The 23,202-nt window shown below is 67.9% G+C and overlaps 5 protein-coding genes and 1 long non-coding RNA gene across 13 annotated transcripts; 2 read left to right on the top strand and 4 right to left on the bottom strand.

Annotated features, from left to right (window-relative positions):
- Window positions 1-311: 311 nt before the first annotated feature.
- COX5B (cytochrome c oxidase subunit 5B) lies at window positions 312-1,444 on the bottom strand. The gene is made up of 4 exons (XM_075736633.1): window positions 1,279-1,444; window positions 1,091-1,164; window positions 694-793; window positions 312-583 (listed from the first exon to the last, which is right to left on the bottom strand). The coding sequence occupies exons 1-4, from the start codon at window positions 1,370-1,372 to the stop codon at window positions 471-473; spliced, it is 381 nt and encodes a 126-aa protein (XP_075592748.1). The 5' UTR covers window positions 1,373-1,444; the 3' UTR covers window positions 312-470.
- A 1,020-nt stretch (window positions 1,445-2,464) lies between these two features.
- On the top strand, window positions 2,465-5,681 carry KCNIP3 (potassium voltage-gated channel interacting protein 3). 3 transcript variants are annotated; one of them, XM_075736621.1, is made up of 8 exons: window positions 2,465-2,636; window positions 3,788-3,912; window positions 4,016-4,085; window positions 4,209-4,279; window positions 4,750-4,857; window positions 5,026-5,130; window positions 5,253-5,315; window positions 5,555-5,681. In XM_075736621.1, exons 1-8 carry the CDS (start codon window positions 2,534-2,536, stop codon window positions 5,600-5,602), a joined length of 693 nt encoding a protein of 230 aa, XP_075592736.1. In that variant the 5' UTR covers window positions 2,465-2,533; the 3' UTR covers window positions 5,603-5,681. The 3 variants fall into 3 exon arrangements, with proteins under 3 accessions (XP_075592736.1, XP_075592734.1, XP_075592735.1); XM_075736619.1 differs by having other exon boundaries at window positions 4,016-4,279; XM_075736620.1 differs by lacking the exon at window positions 5,555-5,681 and having other exon boundaries at window positions 5,253-5,402.
- Window positions 3,419-6,561, bottom strand: LOC142598324 (uncharacterized). 3 transcript variants are annotated; one of them, XR_012832583.1, is made up of 2 exons: window positions 6,412-6,561; window positions 3,419-6,104 (listed from the first exon to the last, which is right to left on the bottom strand). It is a non-coding gene; the product is annotated as an uncharacterized LOC142598324 (long non-coding RNA). The 3 variants fall into 3 exon arrangements; XR_012832584.1 differs by having other exon boundaries at window positions 6,416-6,547; XR_012832585.1 differs by lacking the exon at window positions 6,412-6,561 and adding an exon at window positions 6,251-6,359.
- Window positions 6,562-6,673: 112 nt separating this feature from the next.
- Window positions 6,674-9,564, top strand: LOC142598322 (oxaloacetate tautomerase fahd2, mitochondrial-like). Its single transcript, XM_075736618.1, has 8 exons — window positions 6,674-6,751; window positions 7,903-8,094; window positions 8,175-8,391; window positions 8,469-8,528; window positions 8,632-8,791; window positions 8,999-9,107; window positions 9,219-9,306; window positions 9,390-9,564. The coding sequence occupies exons 2-8, from the start codon at window positions 7,910-7,912 to the stop codon at window positions 9,450-9,452; spliced, it is 882 nt and encodes a 293-aa protein (XP_075592733.1). The 5' UTR covers window positions 6,674-6,751; window positions 7,903-7,909; the 3' UTR covers window positions 9,453-9,564.
- Window positions 9,558-17,856, bottom strand: LOC142598321 (glycerol-3-phosphate acyltransferase 2, mitochondrial-like). Of its 4 annotated transcripts, none has more exons than XM_075736615.1 (21): window positions 17,762-17,856; window positions 16,687-16,800; window positions 16,463-16,536; window positions 15,154-15,264; window positions 14,550-14,678; window positions 13,442-13,541; window positions 13,230-13,366; window positions 12,991-13,090; window positions 12,599-12,805; window positions 12,409-12,513; window positions 12,061-12,146; window positions 11,849-11,967; window positions 11,500-11,633; window positions 11,140-11,404; window positions 10,890-11,038; window positions 10,728-10,805; window positions 10,455-10,583; window positions 10,248-10,368; window positions 9,976-10,029; window positions 9,816-9,871; window positions 9,558-9,727 (listed from the first exon to the last, which is right to left on the bottom strand). In XM_075736615.1, the coding sequence occupies exons 2-21, from the start codon at window positions 16,798-16,800 to the stop codon at window positions 9,611-9,613; spliced, it is 2,385 nt and encodes a 794-aa protein (XP_075592730.1). In that variant the 5' UTR covers window positions 17,762-17,856; the 3' UTR covers window positions 9,558-9,610. The 4 variants fall into 4 exon arrangements, with proteins under 4 accessions (XP_075592730.1, XP_075592731.1, XP_075592728.1 ...); XM_075736616.1 differs by having other exon boundaries at window positions 11,500-11,570; XM_075736613.1 differs by having other exon boundaries at window positions 13,230-13,541.
- Window positions 17,857-21,420: 3,564 nt separating this feature from the next.
- ADRA2B (adrenoceptor alpha 2B) lies at window positions 21,421-23,125 on the bottom strand. Its single transcript, XM_075736609.1, has one exon. It carries the CDS (start codon window positions 22,862-22,864, stop codon window positions 21,719-21,721), a length of 1,146 nt encoding a protein of 381 aa, XP_075592724.1. The 5' UTR covers window positions 22,865-23,125; the 3' UTR covers window positions 21,421-21,718.
- Window positions 23,126-23,202: the final 77 nt, after the last annotated feature.

The raw sequence follows: 23,202 nt of genomic DNA, 5'->3' as shown, positions 1-23,202 counted from the left end.
CAGACAGGCAGGCGGGTGCACAACCCCCCCCCCCCGGGCAGGGGTTTTGGTTCTGGAACCACCCAGGGGGACGCCAAGGCCCCCCCGGCTGCACCCCAGCACCCCCCAGGGCAGAAGGACGTGAAGGTGGGGTCCCCCCACCCCAAATACCGCTCCAAGGTCACGAGCACCTCCCCTCCTGCCCCCCCCCCCCCGTCCCTTCCCTGCTCATGACGACAGGAAGAGCTTTAACCTCACCCCCCGCCCCGTCCCCTCCCCTGCTGCACCCATGGGTGCTGCCCCACCCCCCCGGCGCAGACAGACTCCGGGTCTCCACACACAAACTCTTTATAGGGGACACACACAGCGGGGCGAGGGGGGGCGGCTCAGCTCGGCCCAGGGGGTGCTGGGGGGTGTCGGCGGGACCCCCGGGGGGTGCTGGGGGGGTGCTGGGGGGTCCGCGCGGTCCCGGCCCCCCCCCCCCCCCCCCCTCAGTGGGGCAACTCGTGGGGGATGAGCTTGTAGTGGGCGCCGCAGGAGGGGCAGCGCTGGGCCTCCCCCTGGTGCAGCCAGAACCAGACGACGCAGCTGTTGTCCTCTTCGCCTGGGGGGGAAGGAGGAAGAGGAGGGTGGGAGGAAGGGGGGGGGGGAAGGGGGGGGGAGGAAGAGGAGGGGGGGACACGGACACAGACGGGGGGGGCGGGGGGCACTTACAGACGCAGCCCACGATGCGCTTGGTGTTGATGGAGGGGACGAGGTTGGGGTCCTCCTTGGTCCCCGCGTAGCGCTTCGGCCGGAGGATGCTGTAGGGGTCCTGGGGGGGCGGGGGGGGACACGGGGTGAGCGGGGGGGAGGGCACGCCCCCGGAGCCGGACACCCCCCAGACCCGGACACCCCCAGACCCGGGACACCCCCAGACCCGGGACACCCCCCAGACCCGGGACACCCCCCAGACCCGGGACACCCCCCAGACCCGGGACACCCCCCAGACCCGGGACGCCCCCCAGACCCGGACACCCCCCAGACCCGGACACCCCCCAGACCCGGGACGCCCCCCAGACCCGGGACACCCCCCAGACCCGGACGCCCCCAGAGCCCGCCCCGCACTCACCAGTCCCTTGTTCATGGCCTCCAGCACCTTCCGCTCCAGCCCCGTCGCCTGCTCCTCGTCGCTGGCGAGGCCGCCTGCGGGGCACCGCGGTCAGACCGGGAGGCCTCGGCCCCGCCCCGTTCCCCGTGTGCCGCCACCACCGCCGCCCCCCTCCCCCGGTTCCCCCCCCCGGTTCCTCCCCGGCTCACCGGGCACGGCGAGGCGGCGGGCGGGCGGGGCGCGGGCGGAGGCGGCGGGCAGCAGCCGCAGGGCCGCGCTCACCCGCAGTAACCTTGAGGCCATGGCGGCGGCGGTGGCGGCGAACAGCACTTCCGGTCGCGGCGGCGGAAGCGGAAGTGTCGGCGGGGCGGGGGCGGGGCGTGCGGGTGAGCCACGCCCCTTGGGCAGTGGGCGCGCCTCGCCCCCAGCGACCAGAGCCCCGCCCTTAGCAACAGGCCCCGCCCCGGGCTGTGGAAGCCCCGCCCCTTGGCGGCTGGCCCCGCCCCTCCGAGCGGCCCCGGGGGTCCCCGGGAGCTGGGGGGGGGGGGGGGGGGGGCACCCGGGGGACACCGGGGGGGGCGGGACAGCTGGGGGTCACCCCAGAGCCAGTCACCCCCGGGTGGGACACCCCGGGGACAGGGACACCCCCCCCCCCCGGCGCAGGGACGACGTCCCCAGGGGGCTGCAGGGATGGGACCCCCGGATGTCCCTGGGGCCACCGGGACAGGGCGGCCCTGGGGGGCTGGGGACGGACGGCCCTGGGGCCTTGGGGACGAGGCCCCCCCAGGGCGGGGGGACAGGGACAGCCCCCCCCCCCCCGTCCCCTGCCTCAGTTTCCCCCAGAGCGCCCTTCCCTGAGCTGCTTACTCATGCCCGGTGACACCCCCCCGTCAGCTCGTTACCCGCCCCGGCGCTAATTGCGTCCCAGGGCCGGTTCCAAACACCCCGCACGGGGCAAGGGGGTGGGGGGGGATGGGGGGGGCCACCCCAACCAACCTATTTGTACCCCATTTTTATGTCCCACGCTGGTTTGGGCCCCCCCGTTTTTGCAGTGGAGGGAGCACCCATGGGTGGTGGTGGCTGGTGGGGAAGAGGGGCAGCGCTTTATCGGCGGGGGGGGGGGGGGGAATCTAAAAAAAAAAAAAGAGAAAATATGGGGAAAAAAAAAAAAAAATAGCACTAAGGGGGCCGGAGCGCGGGGGGGCCGTGGGCGCGTGCCAAGGGAGGAGGGCAGGACGGACGGACGGACGGACGGCGCAGGCCGGCCCCGCAGCAGCCGCCCCAGCGCTCACCGGGACGGCACCTGCCCTCCGGCACCCTCACCCCCACCCCGGGGTGCCCCGCTCTGCTTTTTTGGTTTTTTTTTGTTTTTTTTTTTCAGGGGGGGCCGGGGGGGGGGGGGTTACACACCACGACACCCAGGACACCCCGACGCTGGCTCCCCCCCCGCTCCCCGCACCGGCCATGGGCATCCAGGGCATGGAGCTGTGCGCCGTGGCCGTGGTCATCCTCCTCTTCATCGCCGTCCTCAAGCAGTTCGGCATCCTGGAGCCCATCTCCGTGGAAGGTAACCCCGCGTGCCCCCCTCCCCTTAATGTTAATTAATTGATTTATTAATTTTCAGACACCCCCCCCGCCGCATCTCAGGGTGTCCCCCCGGGGTTAAAGGACCTGTTGGGCCCGTCAATGGTCCTTGTGGGGTAAAATCTGCTCGTTTTGGGGTCGCCCCCCCTTCCCCAGGGAGGGTCTGGGGGTGCAGCCCGAGGGTTTGGGGTCGCAGCCCCCCCGCCCTTGCCGCGTCATGGCCCAGCCTTGCTCTGACCTTCCCCGAGGGGCCGGGCCGGCTCCAGCCCCCCCCCAGACACGACGCTGAGGGATGCTGGGGACCCCCCAGGCCACGTCGGGCCTGAGGGGCGACGCCGGGGGCCCCCGGGCCCCTCTTAACCTCCGAGACCCCCAAGACAGGAAGACGTGACCCCCACAGTGACCCCCAAACCTCCCCGAGGTGGGACGGCGGGGGCCTCGGAGCCTGCAATAACCCCCCCAAACGCTCCCGAGGTGGCTGCCGGGGGCCTCCGTGCCCCCAAACCCCCCGGGGACGGGACCCCGGGGCCCCCCGATCCCAACCCCGCCCCAGCCGGGCGCAAGGGGCTCGGCGCTGCCCCGGCACACCTCGGCAAAGCTGGCTTACAGGAGACGGGGGGGGTTAAACACCCCCTCCCCCAGCAGCACCCCGGGGTTCTCCCCGGCACGACGGAGCCTCTCCCCAACCCCAGCCCGGTTTTCCCGGCCTGAAGTTCCCGCTATCCCCGTCTCAGCGCTGAACGGGTCCGCGGGGGCTTCCCAAGCTGGAATTATTAATGAGCCATCATTTATTAATTACCTTCCGCCAGGCCGGGCGCGGGCGGGCGGGAGCATTAGCGGGGTCGGGGTGAGAGGTGCCTCCGGGATGCTCCGCGCCCCGGGAACGTGCTGCCGGAGGCGGGCAGGGATCCGGCGGCTCCTGGGGAAACCCTCCGGGTCGGCCGGTTTCTCCCTCAGGACGTTCGACCCAGAGCTCCCCGGTTTTCCTCCCGGCATGAAGGGAATTTGGGGTCCGGGTGGGGAAGGGGAGGGGGGTTTGGTTTTAAGCAGGGATGGATCCGGGTGGGATCAAGCGCGGGGTGATGCGGAGAGGCCGCTGGACCCACGGGGGTCTTTGCCGACGTCTCCCGGCAGACGGCGGTGATGCCGAGGTGGAGCTCTCGACCGTACGGCACCAACCCGAGGGGCTGGAGCAGCTGCTGGCGCAGACCAAGTTCACCAAGAAGGAGCTGCAATCCCTCTACCGCGGCTTCAAGAACGTGAGTGGCGGGGGGACCCTCGCCCCGGCCCCCCCACCGCGAGGGCCAGGGGGGCGGATTTCGGCAGAGCCGGGGTTCACCGAGCGCCCGCTCTCCTCCCCAGGAGTGTCCCAGCGGCCTTGTGGATGAGGACACCTTCAAGCTCATCTACTCGCAGTTCTTCCCCCAAGGCGGTGAGTCGGGGACCCCCGAGGTCGGCTTTGGGGTGCCGCATCCGGAGAAAACGCCAAATCCCGATCCGGGTGCGTGCCGGGGTGGGGGGGGGTTCACCGGCTCTCGCCTTCCTCCCCTCACAGACGCCAGCACCTACGCGCACTTCTTGTTCGACGCCTTCGACGCCGACCGCAACGGGGCTCTCTGCTTCCAGGTGAGCGTCCCGGCATCGCTTCCGCGCCCGGCTTCTCGCCGGGAAAAGCCGTGCCGGCGCCGCGCTCCTCGAGCCGCCGCCGGCTGTAAGCGTGCCCAGCAGCGTGATTCATCAGATCTTCCTCCTCACCCGCGTGCGGTCGGGGATAAAAGCTCGGCACAGCAGCGACGGCCAAAATCTCGGTCTCCTCGACGGCCGGGAGAGTTCTAGGCACTGCGGCAGGGGCGGCTGGCGGGGGGGGCCGGCGCCGGTTTTACCGTGGTGATTAAAAATAGCTACGAGCGAGAATAGAAATGGGATCAATAGGAAAAAAAATCCCACGGGCATCCCACGATCGATGGCAGTGCCGCGGCACCGTTGGAGGGGGGCAAACGGCTGAGCCGGGCAGGACACGGGTCCGTCCCCGGGGTCTGGGCGCGCCGACGATGCCCACGGGACGTCCCTGCTCACGGCCGTGGTTCTTCCGGCAGGATTTTGTCGTCGGCCTTTCCGTCCTGCTGCGGGGGACGGTGCACCAGAAGCTGAAGTGGGCTTTCAACCTCTACGATATTAATAAAGACGGCTACATCACCAAGGAGGTGACAAGGGGGGGGCGCACACGAGGACCGGGGGGAGCCGGGCAGGGTGGGAGCATCGCGGGAGACACCCAGAGAGGGCCGGTGACGGTGGAAATGGGTGCTGGGGGAGGAAGGTGCCCTCGTTGGGAGGGCTCTGTCAGCCTGCCCCCCCCTGCTGTCCCCTGCCAGGAAATGCTGGAGATCATGAAGTCCATCTACGACATGATGGGGCGCTGCACCCACCCCACCCTGAGGGACAGCGCGCCCGCCGAGCACGTGGAGCTGTTCTTCCAGGTGAGACCGTCCCGCCTTGTCCCCTCCCCGCGGCCACCAAACCCCCCCCCCGCGTGTCACGGGCCGGGGCTGTCACCGCTGTCGGGGACGTCCCCCGCTGAGCCCCTGCGGTTCCCTTGCAGAAGATGGACAGGAACGGTGACGGCGTGGTGACCTTCGAGGAGTTCCTGGAGACGTGCCAGAAGGTGAGCAGCTCCACGGGGTGGGGGGGGGGCCTTCGGCAGCACCGCCATCCTCCTCCTCACTGCCCGGCCTCCGAGTCCGAGACGTAACCCCCTGTTCCTCCTCCCGTCCCAAAACGATGTGCTGGGGGCGGGGGGAAACGAGAGAGACGGGGGGTGACAGCTCCGGTCACGCCGCGGCCAACGGAGGGAGGGGAAGAGGGCGACGGGGGGCTCTGACCTCGCTCTCCTCCCCCCCGCAGGATGATGACATCATGAGCTCCATGCAGATCTTTGAGAACGTGATCTAGAACTCAGGACTCGGCCCCGCCGGCACCTCTGCGAGCAGTCGAGGGGAACATTTTTTCTACTATTTCAGACAAAACGAGCGGTTAAAAGAAGTAAATAATCCACCTGGCTCCCGGCACTCCAGTTACAAGAGACAAGAAGAGATACGGGACGACCTTACCGGCTCGTCTGCCTGAGCCCTCCCCGGCACCGTGCCTGGCGATGCCGCCCCGCCAGCCGGACCCATTTTGGGGGGGGGGGGGGTGTGCAGAGCCCCCCCTGCAGCGAGGATCCGTCTGCCCCGGGTGGTGCAGGAGACCTCGCCGCAGCAGCACAAACCCGGAGCCTTTTTCCCGGGAAAGGGAGGGGGGTTTTTCCCGTATCGCAGCCGGGAAACGGCAGCTCCCGAAGGCCGACTGAACGCACACGAACCTCCTCCCCCGCCAGGACACACGCGTCGCTTCAGGGGACCCACAGCCACGAGAGAGGCCGCTCCCCGCAGTACGAGAAGAGAGGGTTTATTTTCTAAATAAAACAAATGGCAATGATTTAGGGATGAAACGTGCCGCCTGGGGAGCCGAGGGGGAAGCAATGGCCACGCACGGCCCAGGGGAGCCGGGGAGGGTGACCCCGAGCCCCGGGGTGGCGGCAGCAGAAGTGGCTTTGCTCACCGAAGCGGCGGGGCGCGGCCGGGAGGGTTATTTGGGTTATTTCTGCTTTTTTTCTCCTCACAAACGGGCTGGGGAGACCAGGCCGCACCTCAGCCAGGCCCCTGCCCCAGCCCCCTTCCTCCTCAGCCACCTGTCGCTCGCTCGCTCGCTCGCTCGCTCACTCACTGCGTGTTTCCGTGAAATAAAGGTGAGAAACACCCGCCTCAGCCCGGCTCGCTCCCGGCCAGGGGCTCCGCCGGCCCCGGCCTCGGCGCCGTCATGGCGGCGCTGTCATGGCGGCCGCTGCCCGTATCCTAGCAACGCCGCTGCCCCTCCCCTTCGGCGGAGGGGAGGTGTGGTCGAGCGTTCTCGGCTGCCATTGGCGGCGCCGTCGGCGAGGCCCCGCCTCCGCCGCGCTGGCATTGGTCGGCCCGAGTGAGGGGCGGGGATTCGGCGAGGGGACCTTCACGCGGGAGGCGCGCGGTCGGCGCGTGCCCGGAGGGGAGTGACGCGGCACGTGACGTAGGTGACACCGGGATCCCCCGGGACCCCCCCCCTCCCCCCCGGGATCGGGGAATCCCCCGTGTGTGTCCCCGGGAGCGGGGAGCGGATCCCCCGGGATCCCCCGGGGCTGGGGCGGAGCGGGGGGGGGGGGGGAGATAGCGGGGAGCGGGGGGGATCGGGGGGTGGCAGGGGTCAGGGGGATGGCAGGGGTCGGGGGGATCAGGGGGGTGGCAGGGGTCGGGGGGGATCACAGGGATCGGGGGATGGCAGGGATCGGGGGGATCGGGGGGATGGCAGGGGTCGGGGGGGGATCGGGGTGTCGCAGGGATTGTGGGGATCGCAGGGGTTGGGGGGGTCGCAGGGATCAGGGGGATCACAGGGATCAGGGAGTCACAGGGATCGGGGGGATTGCGGCGATCGGGGGATCGCAGGGGTGGGGGGGATTGCAGGGATCGGGGGGATCACAGGGATTGGGGGGATGGCAGGGATCGGGGGGATCATGGGGATCGCAGGGATCAGGGGGTCGCAGGGATCGGGGGGATCGGGGGGGTGGCAGGGGTCGGGGGGGATCACAGGGATCAGGGGGTCGCAGGGATCGGGGGGATTGCGGCGATCAGGGGATCGCAGGGATTGAGGGGATCACGGGGATCGGGGGATCACAGGGATCATGGGGATCGCAGGGATCGGGGGGATCATGGGGATCGCAGGGTCAGGGTGTCACAGGGATCGGGGGATCACAGGGATCGGGGGGGACTGCAGGGGTCGGGGGGGGGATCGCAGGGGTGGGGGCTGTGCAGCATTGTGGGATCCCCCGGGATCCGGCCCGCGTGGGAATTGGAGATCCGCTGCCCCCGGCCTGGGGTGCTGGGAGATCCCACCTGCCCTGGGAGCCACGCCGGGGGGCTGCTGTGTGCTGGGCTCTGCCCCCCCCGGGGGATCCGCCGTCCCTCTCCTCACCAGGGCCCGGCCCCCTCTCCCCTCCCCTCAGGATCCCTCCTGTGCCGGGATCCGGCCGCCGCGGGGTGTCAGCCCCCGGGGACCCCACCCCACGCGGGAGGGATCCAGCCCTGGGGGGAGAAGTCCCCGACCCCGAGCACCCTGGGGCGGGGGGGGCCGCGGCCGACGCCGGGATCCGCTCGAGGCGGGATCCCCGGGATCTGGTCCCGCAGGTGACAGATGCGCCTGCCGAGGGCCATGCGGCTGGTGCGGTTCCGGGGGGCCGGGGGCGGCGAGACCCGGCTGGGGCTGGAAGAGGCGGCCGGGGGGAACGTGGTGGACCTGAGCGCGGCGGAGCCGGCGCTGCCCCGCTCCATGCGCGCCTTCCTGGAGAGCGGCCAGAGCGGCCTGGCCGCCGCGCAGAGGTGGGTGTCCTCGCCTTGGCGGCACCGGCACCGCCGCCGGATCCGGCCCCCGCCGGCGCTGAGCCCCACGGGTCCCGCAGGGCGCTGGACTCGGGTCGGCACCGGCTGCCACGGGAGACCGTGCGGCTCCTGGCGCCGGTCGGGGACCCGGAGAAGGTGATCTGCGTGGGGCTCAACTACCGCGACCACTGCCTGGAGCAGGACGTCAAGATCCCCAAGGAGCCCATCATCTTCAGCAAGTTCCCCAGCGCCATCATCGGGCCCTTCGATGACATCGTGCACCCCGAGGAGAGCAGCGTGAGTACCCCCACGATCCCCCCCGTGGGGCGCAGCCCCTCCCGGCCCCCCCCCGGCACCCCGTTTTCTCCCCCCAGGAGGTGGACTGGGAGGTGGAGCTGGCCGCCGTCATCGGGAAGAAGGGGCGGCACATCGAGGTAACCCCCCCACCGACCCCCTTCTCCTTTCGGTGGGGTCTCTGCGTGTCCCCGCACCCCGGATTAACGAGCCTCTTTCCCCCCCCCTCCCCGCCCCGGCAAGGAGTCGTCGGCGCTGGATCACATCGTGGGCTTCACGGTGGCCAACGACATCAGCGCCCGGGACTGGCAGAAGAGGAACGGGAGGCAGTGGCTGCTGGGGAAAACCTTCGACACCTTCTGTCCCCTGGGGCCGGCTCTGGTCACCAAGGAGGCGGTGGCAGGTGGGGACGGGACGGGGACGGGACGGGGATGGGATGGGGGGTCTTTCCTGGCCCCCCAGGAGGCAGCAAGCGCCGAATTTGCCCAGAACCATCCGTGTTTTTCCCCCGAGGTGTGTGTGTGGGGGGTACTCACAGCAGTGGGGGTCCCACCTATCCCCCCCCCACCCCTGCCACCTGCGGCGTGACACGTCCCCTCTGTCCCCGCAGACGTCCACAACCTGAGCATCCGCTGCAGCGTCAACGGGCGGCTGATGCAGGACAGCAGCACCAGCCAGCTCATCTTCAGACTGCCCAAACTCATCGCCTGGCTCTCCCGGTACGCGGCGGGGGGGGGGGGGGGGTCTGTGACGGTGGCACTGCTCCCCAGGGGATGGGGGGGCAGGGGGGGCACGGCTGACACGTCCCGTCCCCCCACATCCCCGCTCAGGTTCGTCACTCTGGTCCCTGGGGACGTCTTGCTGACGGGAACGCCTCCTGGCGTGGGGGCCTTTCAGAAGCCCCCCGTGTTTCTTAAGGTGAGGAAAAGGGGGGGGCTGGGGTGGCAGAGCGGGGACGAGGCGAGCGGGGGGCTGCCAGCATCTCCCTGCCCCCCCCGCAGAGAGGAGACGTGGTGCAGTGCGAGATCCAGGAGCTGGGCACCATCCGCAACAAGGTGGTGTGACGACGGAGACGCCAAATCTCGCCCCGATTCGGCTGCCTTACCCCCCCCATTCCCTCCCCGCCCCCCCTCCCCCCACCGTGGGGTTCAATAAATCCACGAGCCGGGTCAGGTACCTGCTCCCCCCCCGTTTATCGGCACGGCGGCGACCCTGCCGGCGGCTATGGCTGGGCGAACTGCTGGATGAAGGCTTCCAGCTTCCTCCGGCTCGCGCCGGAGCGGAAAGGCTGGGCGAGGTGGAGCAGGGGGCCGGCGGGGGTCCGCACCTCCTCCAGCACCTGGGCAGGGGGGACACAGGATTGTCACCGGGGCGGGGGGGGAAGAGCTCGGGGCCGGCGGGGGCTGGCAGAGCCCGGCCACGCTTACCCCCATCTCCTTGAAGGTCTGGAGTGAGCTCAGGGCCAGGCTCCGGTTCGGCTGCTCTGCAGGGAGAGAAATCCCGGCGGGAGCACCCACAGCACGGTTCGGGGGGGGTGCTGCCCCCAAAGCAGGGCGGACGCCCCGTCCTTCCCCCACTCTGACTCACCGAAACCGTCCTCCTCGGCCAGGAATTGCAGCAGGGCCTCCACGTAGGCTGCCTCTGCGGGGGAAGGAGGGGGGGGGTCAAACCCCAATGCCCCCCGGCTCCTGGCGGGGGCACAGCCCCTCCCTGGTCTGGGTGCAGAGCCAGGGCTGCCAAGGAGCTTCGGCCGTGCCTCAGTTTCCCCAAAAGCCAAGCCGAGGGGGGCCTGGGGTGGCTGGAGAAGCGGTTGCACACCCTGGGGGTGGGGGGACGGGGCGGGGGTGGGGGGGTCCTACCGTGCTGGGGCCAGCCGGGTCGCTCCAGGAACGCCGCGGCTCTGGCGTACGTCCTCAGCACGGGGCTCAGGAGCCGGCAGAGGAAGAGGAGGAAGCCGGGCGAGCCCTGGGGCTCACTGAGCTGCACAAGGGAAGCCGGAGTTTGGTGAGACCCTCCTCAGCCCGGCGCGGGGGCGGCGGGGACGCGGCGGGGGCCACCGCGCGTACCTTGAAGCAGCGCTTGGGGACCTCGTCCTCGCTGCCGCTGTCGCTGTCGGTGAAGTCCACACCGGCCCAGGGCCGGCCCTTGCAGAAGGGCCGTGGGGCCAAGTCGCAGACCCAGCGCTCGCTCTCCGGCTGCGGGGACAAGCCGGGTGCCGCGTCACCTTTGACGTCACCCGCACGGGGACCCCGCTCCCTCATCCCCTTCCCGTCCAGGATCGGAGGTCACAGTAAGGGCTGAGCCACCCCGAGGGGGTCCCGGGGTGGGGGGGCACCCACCTCTTCAGCCTCCAGCAGCCCGCACAGGAGGAGCTTGTCCACGATGTCCCGGCTCCGGCAGTCGAGGGGCTGGCAGGGCTGGGAAGAGGAGGATCGGGGCAGGCAGCGGCGACGGGCCACCTCCACGCGACGGCAGTGCCACGCCGTGCCACCCGCCCCTACCTGGAGCCCCAGCAGGTTTGGGGGCAGCAGCCGGAGCAGCTCCAGGGTCTTGCGGTGCAGCTCGTCCTGACTGAGCACGATGCCGGAGGGTCCGACGGTCGCCCCCAGGAAGGGCAGCATCTCCATCAGCAAGGCACGGATGGCGCAGGCTGCCGGGAAGAGCCGTCACCGATCCCCTCCAGTGTCACCGATCCCCTCCAGTGTCACCGATCCCCTCCAGTGTCACCGATCCCCATGTTTTGCTCCTCACCTCCCACTGCCTCGCTGGCAAAGACGGGCAGGATGGCAGCGCTGTGGTGGTCCAGCTCCCTCAGAGCCTCCGCCGAGGCCTCGGGGACCACCAGGACGTCACCGACGGGCGAGAGGCGGTAGAGGGTGAGGCGAGCGCCGAGCAGGACGAGGCTGTGCTGCACCAGGGCACGCAGCTGCCCGGAGAAGCCGACGTCGCGCTGGCGCAGCAGGATCTCCTCCAGCAGCCAGGCAAAGTCCAGCATCAGCCGGGAGAGGAAGACGCCCTGGAGGAAGAGGAAGATGAGCCGATTGCGGGGCGGGGGAAGCTCTGGAGGCCTTGCTCCAAAGGAACAGAAACCTGGACACCCCCGTGTCTCACCTCCCGGTGCTTGTGCAGCAGCAATGCGGACGTGATCCCCACGGCCATGACGGCAGAGCAGGCGACGCCGTCTGCGAGAGAGGGGGAGGCGCTCGTTCGCCGTCGGGGGTGCTCGCCCCCCGCCCCGAGCCCCTCTGCACGAGATGGGGCTGGGGGGGGGGGGGAAGGCAGCAGCGGTGACATCCCAAGGGACGTCACACAGCGGGTGCTTCGCCCACCCCCCCACCCCCCAGCACGCCAAAATAACCGGTAACGGCACACGGGGGGAGCGCGGGCGGCCCACAGCCCCACATGGACGGGCAGAGGGATGGCGGGAGGACGGATCCCCCCTGCCCCGCAGCCCCCTCACCGCTCAGGCAGTGCAGGCCCAGCGCGGTCACCAGCATCTCCTCCTCCTCCTCTGCACCGGCGGCCGTGGCGGGGCCGGGCCCCCAAACCTCCGCCCTGTCGCTGCCCGGCTGAACGGGGCTGGAGGGAAACGGGGCGAAACGGGTGAGACGGCGCGGCCGGGGGGCAGGCGTCGGAGGCGAGACGCTGCCCCGGGGCTCGGTGCCTCCTTACCACGTGCCGAGGATGGCGGGCAGCAGCAGCTCCTCCGGCCGTTTCCCCATGCGGCTCTGCCTGACGAGGGTTTTGGCCGCAAATTCCTGGGAAGGACAAAGGGTGCTCGCGGCCCTCGGGTGCCCAGGGCCCACACGTGCCACCCCATTGCCCCAGCGACCCCCCTGGCTTCCCCTAGAGACGGGTTCACCGGATCTCCTGGAGAACACCAGATCCCCGCCGCCACCCCAAACCCCTCCGTCCCGCCCGCAGGGGTTTGCGCGGCCGCGAACGTCACGGCAATAACCCCCCCCCAGGGCCGGGCCGGATCCCCAGAGAGCCCCTGGCTAGACCCCCCCGCCGCCGTACCTGTAAGGAGAAGGGCTGGGCGAAGTCCACGCGGGCGCAGCCGAGGTTTTGGCGTACGGCCCGGCACGCCGCCCAGAGACAGGCGCCGAGGGTCCGAGCCCCGCGCTGGGAGGAGAGGGGATCGAGGCGGTTAACGGGGCGACGGAGGCGAGGGACGCGCCCGGCGATTTGGGTGCTGCTGCGTCCTCACCGTTCCTTCCCGGTGCGAACCGCCGGGGACCAGGTCGTAGGCGATGCCCACGGGGACCAGGAGCACGTCGGGGACGGCGCCGTCCCGCACGGCTCGGTACACCAGGGTCAGCCACTGCCGGGCAGGGGCAGAGAGGCGCAGGGCGACGGGGGGCTCTTCCAGGAAGATGAGCAGAGGCTGCCGGCTCCTCAGCACCTCCTCGACGTACTGCTGGGACAGACGGGGTCGGGCTGGGGGGACCCGGGGATGCACGGGAGCCGCCGGCACCCATCACGCAACCGAAAGGCTCGGCCAGCCCGTGGTCGAGACCAGCCCCACACACCGTTGCCGAGCACTTTCGGGGGGGTGGGGGGGATGTTTCATCCCTCCCGACACCCCGGGCTGGACCTTACCGCGGCCAGGACAGCCCCTGGGAGCCCTTCAGCCCGGCTGCTTGGCGTTTGCTCCGTCCTCGAAGGCAGGAAAATCCCTCCCAGGCGGCCGAGCAAGGCTCTGCGGGGGAGAGAAGACACCACGGGCGCCCACCTTGCGTGGGGCCACGTCCCGTGTGTGTGTCCCCCCACTTCCCCGGTTCCCCGCCACGGCTCAGGGGCTTTGCGAGTGCCCCGGGCCAGCGTGCGCTGCGCCTTACCGGAGGCGAGGGCTGCAGGGCTGGTCGCCCACCGTCACCCTGGGCACCCCCAGCCCCTGGGAGAAGAGGAGGAAGGACAGGAGCAGCCCATCCAGCTGGGATTTGTGCATCGAGAGGAAAACCAGCGGCACGCCGGACTGCAAGGAAAGCGGCCGGGGCTGAGCCGGCGGCGAGGCGCGGGGGGGGCCCAGAGCGGCCGCTGGGTTCCCTACCGTCCTGGCAGCCCCCAGCACCGTCTCCAGCTGCCCTCGGTGGAGCTGCACGCTGAGGAAGAGGCGGCCGAGGAGCTTGAGCAGAGCCCAGTTGCACAGCCTGCGGGAAAAGCAGCAAGTTAGCAATGCCGCGGGGGCCGGGGTGCCCCCAAAGCTCCCCCCCCACCCCCCCAGGAGACCTCAGCCAAGCCACCCTTCCCTGCCTCAGTTTCCCCAGCCAAAGCAGCAAAAGGGGGTTGCGTGAGAGCTCGACTCAAAATGTCACTTCTCAGCTCCCGTAAAGCAAATAAACAGCTTTAGTATAACTTAAGTTAAGGCATTAAAGGCTGGATGTGACAAGCCCACCTCCGTCTCCCCCCCACCACCCCGGCAACAAAAGCCGGAGTCAATTAGCCCTCCATCTCTCCATCTCCCCGTCCTCCCGCACACGCTGTTTACGGGAAGGATCCGAAGGCTTTTATCCCCTGGGTAATTTCTTCCCTTTAAATACTTCAGAGTGCTCAGAGGGTTCTTTTATTACAGCTCAATCAGACGAGCAATTAGGCTACGATGCAACCTTTAATTGCCAATTTCTCAATGACAGGAGGGGGGAAAAAAAAATGAGAAGAAGGGGGAGAGAGAGAGAAAGGAAAAAGTTCCCTTTTGCTTCGCTTTGCTTTCCACCCTCCCAGGTGGGGTTTTTTGGGGGTTTGGGTTTTTTTCCTCCCTCTCTTCTCTGCTCCCGTGTCAGATTCCAGCTCCCTGGAAGAAACTGGGGGGGAAAATCCATCCCCCGGGAGCTGCGCGGGACCCCAAGGGTGCAGCCCCGGGCTCTCCGCACACGTGTCCCCCAAAAGATCCCTGTGCACCCCCGAAGGGATCCTGTGCACCCCCCAAAAGATCCCTGTGCACCCCCCAAGGGATCCCTCGTGGGAGCCAGGCACGGAGCCTCCGCTCAAATCCCACCCGAAGGGGCCGAACGCCTAAATTATGAGCGCGAGAGACCCGGAGCGGAGGAGAGGGACTGGGAATCCCCCAGCCAGGACCCGGGATCCCTCACGGAGGAGGGGGGGGATGCCCGTGCGGGGGGTGCGCACCCCCAAACCCGCCCCGCAGCGGGAGCGCGGACCTGAGCAGGAGAAGGGAGAGCGGCGCCTGGATCTCTGACAGGACCTCGAGCGCTTTCTCCTTCCACCGCCGGTGGGATTCGCCGTCCCCCCTCGAGCCGCGGGACCGGCCGGTGGCGACACCCCGTACCCTGCGAGGGGGGTGGGAAGCGCAAGGCAGAGCGAGGGGTTAAAAAAAACCCCCAACCAAACCCCCAAACCCCACCGTTCTGTGGGAGACCGACTGCGATGCACCGGCCGCCAGCCTCGCGCTGGGTAATTAACGGTGACGACGATTTCGGTGACGGTTGCCTGACGAGGCCACGTCACCCCGGCCGCCGCGTGCTCGGGATGGGGGCGAAGCCGGAGAGCCGGGACAGAGCCCGCAGCCGGGAGAGCCGGTTCCCCGCCGAACCGCGGCACCGGCCCCTTTCCGGTGGCTGGTTTTTGGGAAAAGCGCGGCAGCGAGGGGAAGCCGACACCTTTCCGTCACGGACCAGCGCGTCCCTCGCTCCGACCACGGGCGGAATCCCGCGGGATGGGCAAACGATGACACGGGTCCTGCCGGGGAGGGTCAGGGTGTGGGGGGGGGGAGCCCCGGAGAGCCCCTCGGCTGCTCCCACCTACCTCCTGCTGCAGCAGATCCTCGCCGGGAGATCTCCGGGGGTGTCGGCGGGAACTTTCCAGCCCCAGACGGCGAGGAAACCGCAGACCCTTCGGACCAGCCATCCCCGGTACCTTGGGCAGGGAGACAAGACAGCGACGTCCCGCCGGTTAGAGGGTTTTTCGGGGCGCTCAGCCTCCTTCAAACTGGTTGTTGGCAAGAATTGGAGGGGTTTTTTTTCCCCCGTTTTACAGCTGGGAAAACGGAGGCGTAAGCAGAGCCATGCTCCGGGCCATCGCGGCATCGCTCCTCACGCGGGGAGGAAACCTGCAATCGCCAGAAACGCGCCACGAAGGTCCCAAATCGGCGACTTTTCCAAATCTGTCCCCAAATCGGAGCTCGGCGGCACCCGAAAGGGACGGGACCGAGGTTTTAGATATCGCAGAGCGCGCGGGCAACCCAGGGAGGGACATGGGAGGTTCAGGCCTTCGTCGTTCCGCTCGTGACCTCGGCCGCCCATCGCCGGGTTCTTTTTTAGCCACCCCGCAGGGCCCGAGCCGTTGCGAGCGGCGATGAATTATTCAAAAGGTTTGAAAGCCGGAGCTGGGATATTTCAAGCTGAATGGGAGTATAATGACCCAATTTGGAAAAATAAAACGCAAAATTGCTAAGCCACCGGGGAACGCTCTGAAAAGGGAGAGGAACCGAAGGAGCCCGGCACCTCCGGAATTAAAAAATAAATAAGTAAGTATCAGGCATTTGGCAAGGAAACGGCTCCCGGGCTCCACGTGGGCTCCTCGGATGGAGGAAAAGGCTGGTTGAGGTCCGGAGCTGCGACCCGTGGGGAGGAGGACGGGCGGGAGGGGTTTGGGGAAGAAACGGGCCGTTCCTGCTCTGCCCCGCGGCCGGGAGCCAGCCTTGCTCCGAGTTCGGTGCGCGCGAGCTCGTCCCTGCGCCGAAGGCGGAAAGCAGAAGGAAAACACCCCCGGTCCTCCCCGGCCAAGCTCTTCCCGACGGCATCGAGATATCAAGTTTTGTTTAAAAAATTAAAAACCCCAAACAAACCAACCCCAAATCCTCGACGCCGCGGCCGACTTCACCCCAAACCCTCTCCCCTCCGCTTTTATTAACGCTCCGCGCTCGGGGATGCGTCTTCCAGCCTTTCCAAATACAATTAACCCGACTCCTTTTGGCGCTAATTAAGGAGAAAGGCTGATGGAGAGGCATCCCCGCGCCCCGACTGCCGGGGGGATTTGGACAGAAAGGGGAATAAAATATCGGGGGGAGGGGGAAAACGTGGTTCGCCCGACGGTTTCCCGGCACAGAGCTCACCGCGTGTCCTCCTCCGTCACCCGGACGGCGTCGCGGAAGCCGAGGGAGGAGAGGTGCTGGTGGTGGAAACCATCCTGGAAGGAGAAAACCGGCTCGGTTCGTACGGCAGTGGCGGGTCGGATTTTTAATTGGGAAGGGGGGTGAGGGGGGGGGTTGGCTGCCCCTGGGCCCAAACCCTCTTCCCAAGCAGGTTTGGGGAACCCCGGAGCTTCCTGCGCTCTTACCCAGCTCTTCGGGGTGCAGGTCTGGCAGCAACGCCCCGATAACGGACGGTATTTGCCCAGAAAAGGGATGAAAATTTCCAGTTTCTGCCCCGAATCGCAGACCCAGGTTTTCATCTGAGGGGAGAAAGGGGGATGGGGGACGGGGTGGGGGGGCTGGCACAAACCCTGGAAATACCCAATATCGGGGAATGCTCCCCAAAACGCACTCGGGAGGAGAAACGCTACTGGGGAGAGAAATAAAACAAATTTATCTGGGATCGAAGGGGCGGATTGAGGCGTGTTCCCCCCCCCAGCCCCGAGGGGACGTGGCCGAGCCCCTCTCCTCGCTTCAGGCCTTGGCGGGGAAGGGACCCGCTCCCCGCTCCTCGGCGGGGGAACGGATGGCTCAGCGTCGAAAGAGAGGGGGGAAAAAATATTATTATTACAAAAAACCCACCCCCACCCCAAACCCCAACCCAGCAGCCAACGCGCCAAAAGCCCTCGGGAACACGAATTTATTCCTCGCCACCGAGCTCCGGTGCGGCTGCGAATCGCTTTTCCTCCCACGCCCTCCCCCCCTCACCCCCCCCCGGGGAGGAGATGCCGATCCCTGCCCCAAAACCCCCCAGTTTGCCCCAAAACGCCGACAGCCCAGCACCCACCCCCCCCCCCCCCCAAATATCGAACTTGGGGGCACCCAGCATCGCCCACCCGTGCTGGGAGAGGGGGTGCTTGTAGGAGAGACACCCCCCCCTCCCCGCAAGGTCTCAGCACCCCCCAGGTGTGGGGCAGGGTTTAAGGGGTTTTACCCCCCCACACCCCAAAAAAAAAAAAAAAAAGAAAAAAAGAGATGGGGGGAGGAAAGCAAAGCCAGCTTGGGTCTGAAATGCTGCCGGGGGGGAAGGAAGAGCGGGGGGGGGCAGGGAAGGAGACCCCTGTGGGGGTGGGACCCCCCCGTGGGACCCCCCGGCGCTGTGGGTGGGTGCACAGGGGGGGACTTCGGGGCGGGGGGGGGGGGCAAGGGGGTCCCCCCGTGTCTGGGGAGCAGAGCATCCCCCCCCGCGCCCATCCTTGCCCCGGGGGGGGGGTCACGTACCTCGGGGACGGGCTGTCACGGGTGGGGGGGGGGGCGGCGCTGGCAGCCCCCGCGTGGGGCCGGGGGTGGGGGGTGCTGGGGGGTCCTGCAAAAAAGACAAGAAAGAGGCGGGACCTCTGACTGGGGGAGGGCCCGGAGGGCGCAGTGGCACAGGGCCCCCCCGTCAGCCCCCCCGTCAGCCCCCCCGTGGGTCCCCACGGCCGGGGGCAGCGCAACCCCCCCCCCCCCCCCACCGCTCACCCGCCGCAGGCCCGGCCGCCTGGCCACGCCCCTTCCCTGGCCACGCCCCTTCCCAGGCCACGCCCCTTCCCAGGCCACGCCCCTTCCCAGGCCACGCCCACCACCCAAAAGCCACGCCCCTTTCAAAAAGCCATGCCTCCTTCAAAAAAGCCACACCCACTTCCTCGTAGCCACGCCCCTTCACAGAAAGCCACTCCCCCTTCCCAGAAGCCACGCCCACCTCCCAAAGCCACGCGCCCCTCTCGCCCCGCCCCCTGCCCCAGGCCCCGCCCCCATCACCCCAACCCCCTCCGGGGAGCGGTGGGGGGAGCCCGGATGGGTGAATCTGCCCGAACCCACCCAAAAAAAAAAAAAATAAAATAAAAAGAAAGAAAAAAGGCACCGCCGGGCCCCTGCGGGGGGGGGGTGCGATGGGGGGGAGAAAAAGGGGAAAAACGACGGGAAGGGGAAAAGGGAAAAAAAGAGAGGAGAGAGGAAAAAGGGGGAAAAGACATGAACATGGGGGGGGGGGAAGAACCCCCATTTATTTACCGGGGGGGGGGATGGGGGTGCGGTGGCACCGGGGGTGTCCGGGGCGGTTTGGCCGGATCCTGCTGCCCTGAGCCCGGCTGCTCCCAGAACAGGCCCGACGCGTGTACGGCTGGGCCGCACGGCTGCCCGGCTGCTGCTCGCCCGTCTCTGCCGGTCTCTTCTGCCTTTTTCTGCCTTTTTCTGCCTTTTTCTGCCTTTTCCTGCCTTTTTCTGCCTTTTCCTGCCTTTTCCTGCCGTTCTCCGCCTTTCCCGGGGGACACACTCACACCGCCCCCCCGACAACAGCAAAGCACCTTCCCGCCGACGTCACCCCGAGACCCCTTCAAACATCACCCAAACGGGCAGATTTCGGGCAACCCAACCCATTTTTTTTTTTTTTTTCTCTTTTTTAGTTCCATTTTTAAATATTTGAAGCGTAAAGCGGCCGCCGTGCCCCCCCCCCACCCCGCCGTGGCCATGGTTACCGTATCTTCCCTTCCCCGCCGTTTATTGCTCTGCCATTAACCCAAAAACACAAACAAAAAGCTTTCGCAGCCGTTCCCAGCTCCTTATTTTTAAATATTTGCCCGGGAACGCGCATTCCCCCTTCCCCCCGTGAAGAAATAACACCCCCACCCCCCCCCGCTGCCTTCCCGCCTGACCTTCCGTCGCTGGTGAAAGTGGCCAAATTTTGTCAAAACCCTAAAAATAAAATAAAAGATCGCAGGAGGGATCATCCCAGGCGCCGAGGGGTTTGGCCCGTCCATCGTGTTTTTGCGATATTTCCTCCCATAACTAACCGGCGTTAATTAAAAGCCCCTCGCCAGGGGTGGGGGGGGGGTAAACCCTGGAACAGCCCCAGCTCAAGCAGGCTGAGCCCTGGCAAGAACTCGTTGCACCTCACAGCAGCATCCAAGCTCCCTGCGAGGATTTCCCGCACCAGTTTGAGGCAGCGTTTTCGTACTGGTCCCAGTTTGGATCCTGAGCATCCCCACACCCCCCCCAGCTCAAACCCAGAGCCCGGGGGAGGACGTCAGCAATTAATATTTCTGCTTAATTAACCTCCCCCTCCTGCCGCTTCCCCAGCGGTGATAACGCCGGGGCCGGCGGGTCAACGGCACGACGGCTTCACCGTGGGGGTCAGCGCCGGAAGGGAAAGAAACCCTTTTGAAACCCATTTTTAACCCATTTTAACCCATTTTAACCTATTTTAACTTATTTTGCAGCAAAAAGCTCACCCCGCTTGAATTTCCGCAGCCGTATTTTTGCAGCAAACCTGATTCCACTGAATATGCGGGGCGGGGGGGGGGGGGGGGGGGGGAAATTAAGGAATTGCCATGGCAACCCGGGGGCTGTTTTGGGGGGAATTAGTGGGGGGTGGAAGGGGGGGGGAAGGTCGGGGGGGGCAGAGCCGGCAGCGCTGGGGGGGCCGGGGGGGGATCGGGGCCCTGCCCAGCCCCACAGAACGATGCCCAGCCCCACAGGACCGCGCTGAGCCTCCCCCCAGCCCCACAGGGCCATATCCAGCCCCACAGGACCGCGCTGAGCCCCTCCCCAGCCCCATTGCCAGCCCCATGGGGCCATATCCAGCCCCACAGGACCATTCCCAGCCCCACAACGAGACCACATCCAGCCCCACATTCCCCCCTGCCTGACGTGGGGTGCGCAGTGGTCGGCGCGGGCGCAGCCGTGGGGCAGAGGGGCCGCGGCGGGACGTGGCGGGGGAGGCCGGGAGCGGGTCCAGCCACCCCGGGGCCTGGCTGGCGGGGGTCCAGCGGCTCGGCGTGCGCAGCCCCGCGGCCCTGGCCCCGTTCGCACGACCTCTCCCACCCCGAGCATCCTCCCAGCGCGCCGGGAAGGGCCAACGGCCGCCAGCCGTGCCGGGCTCCGCGGGGAGGCCGGGGGGGGAGGCTGGGAAAGGGCTTCCCAAAAGCCCGGCTGGTTCTGCGGGGGGGGGGGCTGGAGGTGAAACCCCACGGTGGGGCAGGAGGTGGGGCTGGCTCCGCCACCGCAGAAGCGAGCTGTCCCCGGTCATGTCCCCCGGCGATGGGGAGCACCGGTGTGGGGGGTGGGACCCCAGTGCGAGGTGTGATATACTGGTGGGGGGCACCAGACACTGGTGGGGGGCACCAGACACTGGTGGGGGGCATCGTGCACCATCCCGACTCGCCACGTACCAGTTGTGGGTCACAGTTTCCCGGTGAGGGGGGGTCACCGCCCACCGGCGTGGGGCACCGTGCGCCACGGTGAGTCGTGGCACAGCAGCGTGAGTCACCACGCAGCGGTGTGGGTCACGACGTGCCGTCATGAATCATGACCCGGCAGTGTGGGTCGCGATACCCTGCTGTGGGTCGCGATACACCGTCACGAACCACAATACACCAGCGTGGGTCACAACGCTCTGTCGTGACCCACGGTTACACCCGTGTGGGTCACAACACCCCAGCGTGGGTCACAACCCACAAACCCCCCGACATGCCTCACCCTCACCCCGGCGGCAGCACAACCCTATACGAGACACCTGGGAACCCCGACCCCACTGGGGTCCCCCGACGCCGGGCTCCGTCCCCGTCCCCCATCGGGTTGAACGTCCTCGGGGCCGGCAGCTGCAGAGAGTTATTCTTTGGGGTTGTTTAGGGTTTTTTTGGTTTTTTTTTCATTATTATTATTTATTCCTTCCCGGGTGCTGCCATAAATAACCGCCCCCTCCCAGACATCGTGTTCCCGCTCTGCCGGCACACATTCCTCCCGGCCGCGCTGCCGGCCGTCACGGGCCGCGGCTCTTGTCCCCAACGGTCCCCTGGGAGCTGGGGGGGGGGGGGGTGGACACACACCCCGGCCCCCCCCTCACCCCCCCTTTGACAAAAAGTGACATTTTTTCTTATTACAAAATATCTTTTATTGTTAAAAGGCTGCGGCGCTGGGGGGAGGGTCTGCCGGGATGTCACCGAGTTTGGGGACGGGGGTTGTGGTGCGGTGGCATGTGCCCCCCCCCCCCCCCCCCCCGCCAAGGCCCCCAGGGAAATCTGGCAGCGAGAGAAGGCAGCGGGCGGGCAGGTGGCCGGGGGAAAACCCATCGTCACTTCGGGGGGCTTCAAAGCCCCCCCCCGCCCCCCCCCGAACCCGAGGGATGCTCCAGGCAGCGAGCGCAGCCAGGAGGAAGAGGAGGAGGAGGAGGAGGAGGAGGAAGGGAGCGGCCAGAGCCCCTCACCAGGGTGTCGGGGCTCGGCGGCGGCAGAGGAGGCGTCGGAAAGCCTTGCGGAAGTCCTGGTTGAAGACGGTGTAGATGACGGGGTTGAGGGAGCTGTTGCAGTACCCGATCCAGAAGAAGAACTGGAAGACGCCGTCGGGGACCTTGCAGCGCCGGGGGCAGAGGGCACCCAGGCTGTAGAGGAAGAAGAAGGGGAACCAGCAGAGGACGAAGACGCCGATGACCACGGCCAAGACGAAGGTGAAACGTTTCTCCCGGTTGACCTGAGTCTTCCTCCTCCAAGGGTTCAACGCTGGCGGCCGATGCGCCAACACCACCCGCCCCGTCCCGGTGGCCAAGGTGTCCCTGGGGCGTCCCCCGGACTGCGGGGACGCCCCCGCCCCGGCGCCGGGGGACGTCGGGGGCTCCTCTGGGCTCAGCAGCGAGGTCCTGTCTGCCGGCGGGCAGGTCCCCGGGGGGTCCGCGGCGGTCGGGGGGGTGACGTTTGGCGGCACTGATCCCGGCGGTTTGGAGCCGGAGGGGTGGGAGCGGTGGCGGCGTTTGGCGATCAGGTAGATGCGCAGGTAGACGAGGATCATGATGAGACACGGGGCGAAGAAGGAGCCGACGCTGGAGGAGAGGACGTACCAGGCCTCCTCGTTGAGCTTGCACTGCGGCCGCCCCCCCGCCGCCGCCTTCTTCTCCCCTTTGTAGACCAAGGGCGGGAGGGAGATGACGGCGGCGATGGTCCAGACGATGAGGATGCTGCACTTGATGCGCCGCGGCGTCCGCTTGGCGTTGTACTCGATGGCGCGGCTGACCGACCAGTAACGGTCCAGGCTGATGGCGCAGAGGTGGACGATGGAGGAGGTGCAGAAGAGCACGTCCAAAGCCAGGTAGATCTCGCACCACGTCTTCTCGAAGTACCAGTAGCCCAGGAGCTCGTTGGCCAAGGAGAAGGGGATGATGAGGGTGGCCACCAAGATGTCGGCGGCCGCCAGCGACACCAAGAAGAGGTTTTGGGGCGCCCGCAGCGAGCGGCTGCTCAGCACGGCCAGGATCACCAGCACGTTGCCCGTGATGGTGAACAGCACCAGGAAGGTGATGGCGGCGGCGATGGCGGCGGTGGCTTGTACCGAGTAACCGCCCTCGGGGCCCTCCATGGTCCCGCCGGCTGCGGGGTCCGGCCGACGGTGCTCAGCGGCACCCCGGGGCGCGGGGGGACGAGGCCGCAGGGTGCTGGGGGACGCCGGTGTCCCCCGTCATGCTGCCCGCTGGTCCCTGCCCTGCCCGCACCCCTGCCCTGTGCTGCCCGCGGTCCCTGCTGCTGCCGGCACACCTACGCCGCGCTGCCTGTACCTCTGCCCGCAACCCTACCCTGCGGTGCCTGCCCCCTGCCCGCAGCCCCTCGTGCTGCCTGCACCCCTGCCCTGCCTGCACCCCTGCCCTGCCTTCCCCTGCCCTGCCCTGCCCGCCCCCCTCTGCTGCCGGGCGCTGCCTG

The sequence above is a fragment of the Balearica regulorum genome, chromosome 27, assembly GCF_011004875.1.
Source record: "Balearica regulorum gibbericeps isolate bBalReg1 chromosome 27, bBalReg1.pri, whole genome shotgun sequence".
Taxonomy (NCBI): Eukaryota; Metazoa; Chordata; class Aves; order Gruiformes; family Gruidae; genus Balearica; species Balearica regulorum.
Note: the sequence above shows the minus strand (reverse complement) of the source record. Positions and strands in the feature narration are given on the sequence as shown.